At 39.6% G+C, this 12020-nt stretch overlaps 1 protein-coding gene across 1 annotated transcript; it reads right to left on the bottom strand.

The window, feature by feature from the left end:
* Positions 1-5255: 5255 nt before the first annotated feature.
* On the bottom strand, positions 5256-11345 carry LOC117487112 (interferon gamma-like). Its single transcript, XM_034135759.1, has 4 exons — positions 11111-11345; positions 10010-10081; positions 7211-7450; positions 5256-6011 (listed from the first exon to the last, which is right to left on the bottom strand). The coding sequence occupies exons 1-4, from the start codon at positions 11231-11233 to the stop codon at positions 5871-5873; spliced, it is 576 nt and encodes a 191-aa protein (XP_033991650.1). The 5' UTR covers positions 11234-11345; the 3' UTR covers positions 5256-5870.
* Between the last annotated feature and the right edge of the window lie 675 nt (positions 11346-12020).

The raw sequence follows: 12020 nt of genomic DNA, 5'->3' as shown, positions 1-12020 counted from the left end.
GATTTTAGCCTCTGGTTCAAGGTTCAAGGTTCAAGGTTCAAGGTTCTTTATTGTCAAACTAACATAGCTACAGAGTAATTATGTAGTTGAAAATCTTATGTCACAGGCTTCTCCAACAATGCAACATAATAACACAGATAGTAAAAGTAATACAAAAAGAAAAATAGTTCTAAAATAAAGTGATGATGTGGAATAGTGCGGTACGAGTCTATATACAAGTTATTGGAATGATATATATTAGATATTAGATATATATTACTAAGTAGAAGATGAATGTTTTGAAGTTGTTTCAACAGTTCAATTGTTTAACAGTCTCACTGCCCGCGGGAAGAAACTGTCTCTGAATCTTCTTGTCCTTGCCAGGATGCTGCGGTTCATATTTAGATTGATCCAAGAGATAAAGTCAGAATAAATCCAAACGTTGTCGCTTCAGCAAGAGTTTCTATATTGTTCATATTATAGGCAGGAAGTGTATGTTAAACACACATACACACACACACACACACACACACAGACACACACACACACACACAGACACACACACACACACACACACACACAGACACACACACACACACACACAGACACACACACAGACACACACACACACACAGACACACACACACACACACACACACACACACACACACACACACACACACACACAGAGACACAGACACACACACACACACACACAGACACACACCCACACACACAGACACACACACAGACACACACACACACACAGACACACACACAACACACACACACACACACACACACAACACACAGCACACACATACACACACCCACACACACACACACACACAGACACACACACAGACACACACACACACACACACACACACACACACACCACACAGAGACACAGACAACACACAACCACACAGTACACAGACACACAACACACACACACACACACACACACACACACACACACACACACACACGCACACACACACAGATCGCTATCTAACCACTGAAAGAAGATAATGATGAGATAAGTACTTGAGAAATGACAGTGAAATTTCACAGAAATAACAGAAGAAGTATGTGAGTTATATTTAGCCTGATATAGATAGAACAGCCGCTGCAACACAGAGACACTACATACTGATATACACCTGAACATCAGCAGAGAGGACTCTTTAAAGTAGAGACACTACATACTGATATACACCTGAACATCAGCAGGAGAGGACTCTTTAAAGTAGAGACACTACATACTGATATACACCTGAAGATCAGCAGGAGAGGACTCTTTAAAGTAGAGACACTACATACTGATATACACCTGAACATCAGCAGGAGAGGACTCTTTAAAGTAGAGACACTACATACTGATATGCACCTGAACATCAGCAGGAGAGGACTCTTTAAAGTAGAGACACTACATACTGATCTACACCTGAACATCAGCAGGAGAGGACTCTTTAAAGTAGAGACACTACATACTGATATACACCTGAACATCAGCAGGAGAGGACTCTTTAAAGTAGAGACACTACATACTGATATACACCTGAACATCAGCAGGAGAGGACTCTTTAAAGTAGAGACACTACATACTGATATACACCTGAACATCAGCAGGAGAGGACTTTTTAAAGTAGAGACACTACATGCTGATATACACCTGAACATCAGCAGGAGAGGACTCTTTAAAGTAGAGACACTACATACTGATATACACCTGCACATCAGCAGGAGAGGACTCTTTAAAGTAGAGACACTACATACTGATATACACCTGGACATCAGCAGGAGAGGACTCTTTAAAGTAGAGACACTACATACTGATATACACCTGGACATCAGCAGGAGAGGACTCTTTAAAGTAGAGACACTACATACTGATATACACCTGAACATCAGCAGGAGAGGACTCTTTAAAGTAGAGACACTACATACTGATATACACCTGGACATCAGCAGGAGAGGACTCTTTAAAGTAGAGACACTACATACTGATATACACCTGGACATCAGCAGGAGAGGACTCTTTAAAGTAGAGACACTACATACTGATATACACCTGAACATCAGCAGGAGAGGACTCTTTAAAGTAGAGACACTACATACTGATATACACCTGGACATCAGCAGGAGAGAACTCTTTAAAGTAGAGACACTACATACTGATATACACCTGAACATCAGCAGGAGAGGACTCTTTAAAGTAGAGACACTACATACTGATATACACCTGGACATCAGCAGGAGAGAACTCTTTAAAGTAGAGACACTACATACTGATATACACCTGAACATCAGCAGGAGAGGACTCTTTAAAGTAGAGACACTACATACTGATATACACCTGAACATCAGCAGGAGAGGACTCTTTAAATGTAGATATTACTCGTTAACTTGTGAATCCCACCAAGGGATCAACAAAGTTTATATTTATGTTTTATATAACCTGTAATAATAATAAATGATACATTATTTGTTGATTTATAATGCCAGCTATCAGCAAATAAAAAATTCCACATCTTTCAGTTTCTAAGCACTGGTGGAGTTTATCGACCACAGTTGCTTTGGGGAAACACACACAGAGTTTCTTAGAAGTCACAGCCTCACACACACCAAGCCGCCGGGGTGCATTGTGGGTAAACAGGCAGTTACAGGAAAATAAAGCTACCTGCTGTTTACCAGAAGTGATATCACAGGAAGTGACATCGCCGCTGAGCGTTGGAGGGAGGAAGTAGTTTTTGTGTTGTAGTTGCAGAAAAACCCTGACTCGTAAAAACACTGAATATCAGTCGTTTAATTTAAATATTATTTGTATGGCCTAGCGCATCTAATAAAATACAGAAGTACTGAAGTCCTGCTTGCAGCTGTACTAGCAAGTGGATGAAGTACTAACAGTACTTCAATTGATAAATACTTTGTAAAAAAATGCAAAAATTCCGAGCACTGAAGTCTTAGCATCAAATTAAAATACTAAATCTGAAACTACTTTAAGAACAAAACGTTCAGATGCTTTAAAACAGTTCTACCTCTTTTTCTCTCATGTTGAACTAAAATACTTTAGGTATCCAAAGTAAAAGTACTCATTACGTAGAACATAATATAATATGTTTTTATCAACAAATGCATCGAAGAGGTTTTAAATGTTGTCAATTTGGACCCAATTTAAGATGTTTTCTAAACTCGTTGGTATATTAGTAGGACAGTTCTGCATTAGCATGCTTTCTATGGGAAGTAACATTTACTACATACATCTAGTGGAGAGTAAAACAGTGTAATAATATTTCCTGGGATGTTAATGTGACACTTGAGAATCTGGTAATAATTAGTGAGAACATTTTGGGGGTGCAGGGGCAAAGAGGAGGCGGACCTCCGGTGGTAAAGGGCACAGGAAAGAGATGGAAACCATGACAGCACCGAGAGACGCCGTGTGTGTGTGTGTGTGTGTGTGTGTGTGTGTGTGTGTGTGTGTGTGTGTGTGTGTGTGTGTGTGTGTGTGTGTGTGTGGTGTGTGCATGTGTGTGGGTGTGTGTGTGCATGTTTGTGTGTGTGTGTGTGCATGTGTGTGTGTGTGTGTTTCAGTGTGAGTCAGCATGTTGCTGCAGCAGGTGAAATGAAACTGGTCTACAGATGATGAGAGATAATCCTCACGGTGTGAACTCACTGCTCACGCAACAGCAGCAAACAAACTGTATCACATGTAGCTCGTAGCAGCATGCATGCTAACGTGCTAACGGCACAGACACACGTGAAAAAATAGCGACTTTGGCAAAACATTTCCAACTTGTTTACTGTAGTTTAATACAGGACATGCTAAATAAATAAAATAGTTGTCTCTACTTTAAGAGTCCTCTCCTGCTGATGTTCAGGTGTATATCAGTATGTAGTGTATCTACTTTAAAAAGTCCTCTCCTGCTGATGTTCAGGTGTATATCAGTATGTAGTGTCTTTACTTTAAAGAGTCCTCTCCTGCTGATGTTCAGGTGTATATCAGTATGTAGTGTCTCTACTTTAAAGAGTCCTCTCCTGCTGATGTTCAGGTGTATATCAGTATGTAGTGTCTCTACTTTAAAGAGTCCTCTCCTGCTGATGTTCAGGTGTATATCAGTATGTAGTGTCTCTACTTTAAAGAGTCCTCTCCTGCTGATGTTCAGGTGTATATCAGTATGTAGTGTCTCTACTTTAAAGAGTCCTCTCCTGCTGATGTTCAGGTGTATATCAGTATGTAGTGTCTCTACTTTAAAGAGTCCTCTCCTGCTGATGTTCAGGTGTATATCAGTATGTAGTGTCTCTACTTTAAAGAGTCCTCTCCTGCTGATGTTCAGGTGTATATCAGTATGTAGTGTCTCTACTTTAAAGAGTCCTCTCCTGCTGATGTTCAGGTGTATATCAGTATGTAGTGTCTCTACTTTAAAGAGTCCTCTCCTGCTGATGTTCAGGTGTATATCAGTATGTAGTGTCTCTACTTTAAAGAGTTCTCTCCTGCTGATGTTCAGGTGTATATCAGTATGTAGTGTCTCTACTTTAAAGAGTCCTCTCCTGCTGATGTTCAGGTGTATATCAGTATGTAGTGTCTCTACTTTAAAGAGTCCTCTCCTGCTGATGTTCAGGTGTATATCAGTATGTAGTGTCTCTACTTTAAAGAGTCCTCTCCTGCTGATGTTCAGGTGTATATCAGTATGTAGTGTCTCTACTTTAAAGAGTCCTCTCCTGCTGATGTTCAGGTGTATATCAGTATGTAGTGTCTCTACTTTAAAGAGTCCTCTCCTGCTGATGTTCGGGGTGTATATCAGGATGTAGTGTCTCTACTTTAAAGAGTCCTCTCCTGCTGATGTTCGGGGTGTATATCAGTATGTAGTGTCTCTACTTTAAAGAGTCCTCTCCTGCTGATGTTCGGGTGTATATCAGTATGTAGTGTCTCTACTTTAAAGAGTCCCTCTCCTGCTGATGTTCGGGTGTGTATATCAGTATGTAGTGTCTCTACTTTAAAGAGTCCTCTCCTGTTGATGTTCGGGTGTATATCAGTATGTAGTGTCTCTACTTTAAAGAGTCCTCTCCTGCTGATGTTCAGGTGTATATCAGTATGTAGTGTCTCTACTTTAAAGAGTCCTCTCCTGCTGATGTTCAGGTGTATATCAGTATGTAGTGTCTCTACTTTAAAGAGTCCTCAACCAATATTATTTGTCTTTGAAATCCAAAAACCTCGGTGTAATCATGGACTGTAATCTAACCACGTCATAATAAAAAATAAACAATAAACAGACAATGTTCATTCAGTTTTATTCAGTTACATTTGACTGGATGTGCTTATCAATAACTTAAATGAATAAATAATAAGTCACATCAGCATGGTCATTAAATTAACACTTTAAATACATAACATAAACGTAGAAAATCACAAATTACTCCTCATTGAAGTACATGTCAGTAAACGATGGTGTACTTTGTACCATATAATTTTTAAATACCTGAGCCACTCAAAATAAAACATATAATAATTAAATATATCCCTCTAAACATCACATCTGCAGTTTCTAAATAAGTTAAAGTCAAGAAATCAAGTACTTCCAGGTCATAATTGAATGATATTGCGAGTAATTATTAAATTAGTAATCAAAGATAAAATCGCCCACTTCTTTCAAGTATGTCACTTTTTGAAAAATATATATATATTTACTAAATTACAATATCTTATAGGTTTAAGCTGTGAATCAATGTGAAAAATATGTCTTTATTCATAAATATCTTTTTAAATAACCTTAAACAGAGAAAATAGAGAAAATGTTTGATTATATTTGATATTTAAACAATCGTTATATTATTTGTCCATTTTAAATTAAATATTTTCGTTGCTGCCCATGTTGATATTGTGTATTTCAGCCTCTCTGATGAGTTTTGACCTTCCGTGCTTGCCGTCTTCTCCGCCTACTCTGGATCTCATTGTTCAGGTCACTCGCCTCCTCGTAAAGCCACGGCAGTTCGCCCAACGCTTTACTCTGAACGGTAGCGTTATCCATCTGGAGGAGGAAGAGACATTTAGCATTAGTTTAGTCAAAGTAAATTCCCACAACAGCATACAGGGTTAGGGTTAGGGTTAGGGTTAGGGTTAGGGTTAGGGTTTCACATTAAAAGTTCTATTAAACCTTATGGTCCTCCGTAAACCATCTGTAAGCCCTCCGTTAGCCCTCCGTTAGCCCTCTGTTAGCCCTCCGTTAGCCCTCCATTAGCCCTCTGTTAGCCCTCTGTTAGCCCTCTGTTAGCCCTCTGTTAGCCCTCCGTTAGCCCTCCATTAGCCCTCCATATACCCTCTGTCAGCCCTCTGTTAGCCCTCCATTAGTCCACTGTTAGGCCTCCATATACCCTCCGTTAGCGTTCCGTTAGCCTTCCGTTAGCCCTCAGTTAGCCCTCCGTTAGCCCTCCGTTCGCCCACCGTTAGCCCTCTGTTAGTTCTCCGTTAGCCCTCCGTTAGCCTTCCGTTACACTCAGTTAGCCCCTCCGTTAGCCCTCTGTTAGCCCTCCCTAAGCTACATAAACCCCCTAAAAGTCTGACTTAAACCTTACAAAAGAAAACATATTTTAGACGTGTGTAGCCCCTTTTTAAACCTTTCTTTAAGGTCCACATAAAACTTCCATGAGCTTTAATTAGAGTTGTTTGTACGCTCTCTGTAAACCTTGCATAAACCTTCCTTAAAGTCCCTTCTACGCTCTACAAAAACCTTCCCTAAGTCTTACTTTAAGGGATTCAAAGACTACATAAACCTTACTTTAAGTCCTTTGTTTGCTCTAATGAAACCTTGCTAAAGTCTTACTTTAGGCCCTTTGTACGCTCTACACAAACCTTACTTCAGAGCCTTGTCACTCTACATAGACCTTCCAAAAAACCTTACTTAAGGTCCTTTATACAGTTTACATAAGACTCACTTAAGTCTGTTTGTTTGCTCTAGATAAACCTTCTTTAAGTCTTATTTAAAGTCAGATATTGGCCCTCCAAATAACCCTCTATAAAGTCCGCCTCTGAAGTCCTGCGTTGACCTAACCCTAACCCTAACCCTCTGAAGTCCTGCATTGACCTAACCCTAACCCTAACCCTCTGAAGTCCTGCATTGGCCTAACCCTAACCCTCCCTAATCCTCATTTGAGCCCTAATTCAGCACATTTTGATTCAGATCAACAATCAGATTGTCCATGCAGATACACATTTTGGTTTCTTTGTTACCTTGATGCTTATGAGCTTCTTGAGGCTACTCAGAAGATTATCGTGCTCCTTGTATTGGTTCTTCTTCAGCTCAAGGACCTTCTGCAGGATGTAGTTCAGCTCCGTGCGGACGTCTTCTCCTGCTCCACCCTCACCAACACCTCCTTTGGTGTCGGGAAGAGGGGTCGGCAACTCCTTCAACATCTTGCTGATAAGCGTCTCGTACGTCTCCAAAACGCCTCTCATGAACACCCTCTTTTCCTAGAAAGAGAAACAGACAATACAATTAAGCGTCTTTTACTTTTTAGAAAAGCACTATATAAGTGTCATGTATTATTATTATTATTATTATTAATATGTAGTGTGATGGAAACTTCTGAAGCAATGGAGACAGGACTCTGCTCGAACTTTGATGGCAAACACTGATGGTTTATTTGGATATTTGCTGTGTCACGAGTTGCCAAACCAATTGTGAAGATCTCTACCCCAGACCCATGTGTTTAGCTAGTTCTGAGAGAATAATCAACATTGTGCATAACAAGATAAAGCACTATAACAGCATATAACTGAAAGCACAATTCAGCCTTTTGCACAAAGTTTCAAGCAGTTTAAAAAGTAGGAACTTATCTTAAGAAACGATGGCGCAAAATATGAATTATGGCGTCATTTTCCTCAACCATGTAAAAAAGGTGGTGTATTACTTTGTATAAAGAAAGATTAACTGCACCTCTTTTTTTACAAACATGCCTTGAGAGGCTGATCATCTTTTTACAGAGTGGAAACCCCCCCCATCCCCTGTGGTTTCCCACACAGAAGTTAAATTAAGCAAAGAGTAGGCCTCGAAGGGGAAATGACTGTCAGACATGAATGTGATACCGCATCATGGCTAAACAGATTATTTAGATGAACACAGGTCAACAAAGTCAATTCACATTTTGTAAACCAATCAAGACACACTTTTAAGCCTCAGAAAATGTCTAACATGTCTAGTTTTTAGGGCTTAAGTCATGTTGATTCTGGACTATTACCCTGGTTGGTGTAAAAACAATAATTCATGAGCGTAAGACTTTGGAAATGTCCAATTTAATAAGGTATTCGTCGCTTAAAACTGTTTTTAAATGCTAAAAGTGATAACCCCTAACGCCGGTGAAGGAAAAACTAAAAATGGAAAACCCAGAGGGGTGTAGGGGGTGGGGGTGGATTTAAATATTCCCTTTCTATATGACAAACAAGTTCCCTTTGTACCACCATGAATACCTAAATATGGTACAAATCTGACACAAGAATATCTGAGTACACTCACTACCGCCGCCAAGTGGACATGTTTTTGGTTTGTTTGTCAGGAGGATTACTGAAAAACTACCCACCCGATTATATTGAAATTTGGTAGAAAGGTGAAGCATGGGCAAAGGCAGAACGCTTTCAATTTTGGAGGAGATCTGGATTACGGGGCGGATACACGATTGGAAACAGCCTTGGTGGAGATCTTCAATACTTGTTTCAAAAGGTTTCTCAATACTGAAACAAGCAGATGTGCCATTCAACAAAACATGACTGATACAGGATTAACAACAGGCTGAAAGATGTCTATTAAGCTAGAACCTGTATGTTTCTTATTTTTAAAAGATTGAACACCTTCAAAATCAACCTTTCTCAACACTTTCTTAATGTTTGAAAGCAGACAACACGATGGCAAACTTTAAGATGGTTATACCCCCCAAAAAGTCCCTATGCACCCTTCAGTCATTGTTTTTTTTACTTAATCATATATATAATTTGATTTTAAACAATGCTAAATACTTCATGAATTTCCCTTTATTTCCTATTCCTACCCATTCATAATGCAGCTTGATTGTTCCCTCTGCCTCCATGTGTCTATATGTTATCTCATCATCCATCAAGTGGCTTTTTATCCTCGTTGGTGAAGAGTGAAAGTTACATTTTGCACCCTGAGAATATTTTGCAAACAACACAAAAGGTGCACGGTGCAGAGCCAGCAGATCAACTGAAACCACAGGAACCTCAACACAAACTGAAAAAAAGTGTTCGCAGTGTGAGACTGAAACCTGGAAAACACCAGCCGGCTGCTGACTCACTAAATCAAGAATAAGAAAGTAAGGTAAAGATGGCAGACGTGGAGAGCAGCTCGAAAAACGTCAATCCTTTCTAACGAACTTTAGGGGAATAAAATCAACAAATGGATTCATTCATTATTAGAAAAATGTGCTTCTTTTCATATTAAACTAAATATCTTTGGGTTTGGCAGTGACGACACAAGGCATTTAAAAACAAACCGTGGATATTTTTCACTGTTTTAAGTATACATATTGGTCATGTTTTTGCGGTTTGAAGCTATTTGAGTGCTGGGGATCCTTACAAATAAACAACAAACAAACTGGACGGTGGTTTTGTTGGTCAATAAATTGGAAATACAGTAGTTTCAAATAACGGTTTAACTATTACTTTCCTCCACTTTGGACCGAGCCATGATAACTCTTCCCACCTGTGTTCAAGCTACATGCTAAGCTATGCTAAGCTATCAGCTCTACTTAAAGCAACAGTACACCCTATACATTTGACATTACATGTTAGACGCTTTTATCCAAAGCAACTTACATACTCAATAATGTGGGCAATCCCCACAGGAGCAATTTGGGGTGAAGTGTCTCAGGGACACAACGACATGCTGACTGCAGTGGGTTTGAACCTGTGCCCCCCTGATCCCAACACCAACGCACTAGTCCACTGCGCCACATGTCCCTCCACATTTGTATTTCTTATAACAGAATGGTTGTAATAATAAAGCTGACTTTTATTTACCAGCAGTTTCTCAGGTATCGCTTCTTTGGAGAAGACGAGCTGCCCGTTATACTTTTCCTCCTTTGATATGTTCTGCAAGAAATGTAAACAATTCAAGTCAAATTAGATTTCAAATCTGTTTCTTTCAAACATTAGGAAACATATCAGTGTTTTTTGTTCATGTTTTAACCCAATGAATACAAGTTATTGTCAATAATGGTGCATTCAAGGACAGTCGGTATCAGATAAAACTGTGTGTGATAAAGATTGTAAATTTATTTGCAAATTTTTTACTTGCATTTGCAGAAAAATGAATGAGTCTTGCATTAAAAAAGGTAGATTTCAGCATCTATGTGTCCTTGAATGCACAATCTAAGACTTAAATCCCTGCTTTCACCACTTTCCACACACGAGTAGAACAATGAACAATGTGTCTTAAAATAATGACAATTGTGATGAATCATATGGGTTGTTAATGGAAAACCAACACAGAACAGTTCTTTAAACATGCATACATGGAAAACGTGTGTGTGTGTGTGTGTGTGTGTGTGTGTGTGTGTGTGTGTGTGTGTTGTGTGTGTGTGTGGTGTGTGTGTGTGTGTGTGTGTGTGTGTGTGTGTGTGGTGTGTGTGTGGTGGGGACTGAAAGCAGCTGCAGGAACTAGTAAAGGTCTTCACAGTATTTTAAGTTATGCTGTACAAATACTGACAGTACACTCGTTGTATTGCAAGTACAAGCAACTTCAGAGCTAACTCTAGTGTTTATATAGAAACCCAAATAATCCCCAAAAATACAAATGTTTTCTGTCTCATTCGAAAGTGTTTAACTTTTCATTTTAGTTTCCATTAGTCTTGGTCTTCTGTACCTTTTCTTATTCATTCTATGTACATGTTCTCTTACTTCAAAGCTATGAGCTGCGTATTTCAATAAAAAGGTCCCTTATAGAAATTAAATATGTTCTTAAACTATTAAAAGTAATAGACATAGAGTTTAAAAAGAATGGACGCTCCTTTTCCAATAGTCAAAGCGGCGGCCATCTTTTTTCCTGCTACCGCTAACTACGGCCGCTAACTCAAAAACAAAAATACACATTCTATGAATAGAAGTTCTTAAAATACTCACGTAGTGCTTCAGGAGGTTCAAGATGGTTCTGTTCATCTTCGGGGGGATGTAGGCTCCTCGAACGTGGCAAACAGAAAACAAGAAACACAAACAAACCACCGACTTGGCCGATACCACCATCATGTCTACGACTCGTTCAGAAACTAAGAGGTTTGATTCGTTAAAGACTTCTGCCTCCTCTTGATGTTTCTCTCGCAACGAAGCCGGCTGTAAGTGAGTCTCTCTTCATGAAAGCAGTATATTTATGGGGTTAGAGCGAGAGAGTGATGCAGAGATGATCGAGGTGTGAAAATGTGGTCGTGCTGTTTCCTTTAAATTACCAAACTTCATAGAAGGGCGGGTGAGGGGTCTCCCACTCATGCAAACTTAAAATCATCACTACTTCAAAATAAACCCCCCAACAAATGTGTCTTTTATTATGAAATATATTGATTTACTTTCAAAGGTAATGGCATGCAACTCCATGGAGAGCATTGAGTTCTGGAAGAAGTTACTGGAAAGCACGCGTTGGAAAAGTCGTTGGATCATCCAGTAGAAAACGCAATGGAAACCGTTACGAAACGATGACCCATTTATCGCACCTTTACGAACTTTAATAAACGTCAGATGGTGGGTTGTAGCGCGCAGAGGGGGAAATAATTGGAAGTAAAAACCATCATTACATTACATGCCACTTGTTAGACGCTTCTATCCAAAGCGACTTACATACATTCAGTACTGTTTGGGGTGAAGTGTCTCAGGGACACAACGACATGCTGACTGCAGTGGGGCTCGAACTTGCTCACGTCCAGCACACTACCCACTGAGCCACAGCCTCCCATCACTGAAACACCGCTGGCTAAATTGCCGTTAATCCTTTTAAAAAACAAAGGAGATTCAAGAGTTGCAAATCGTCAAATATTATCCCAAA

This window comes from Trematomus bernacchii, unplaced genomic scaffold (genome assembly GCF_902827165.1).
Source record: "Trematomus bernacchii unplaced genomic scaffold, fTreBer1.1, whole genome shotgun sequence".
Taxonomy (NCBI): Eukaryota; Metazoa; Chordata; class Actinopteri; order Perciformes; family Nototheniidae; genus Trematomus; species Trematomus bernacchii.
This window is presented reverse-complemented; position numbering and strand designations above follow the sequence as displayed.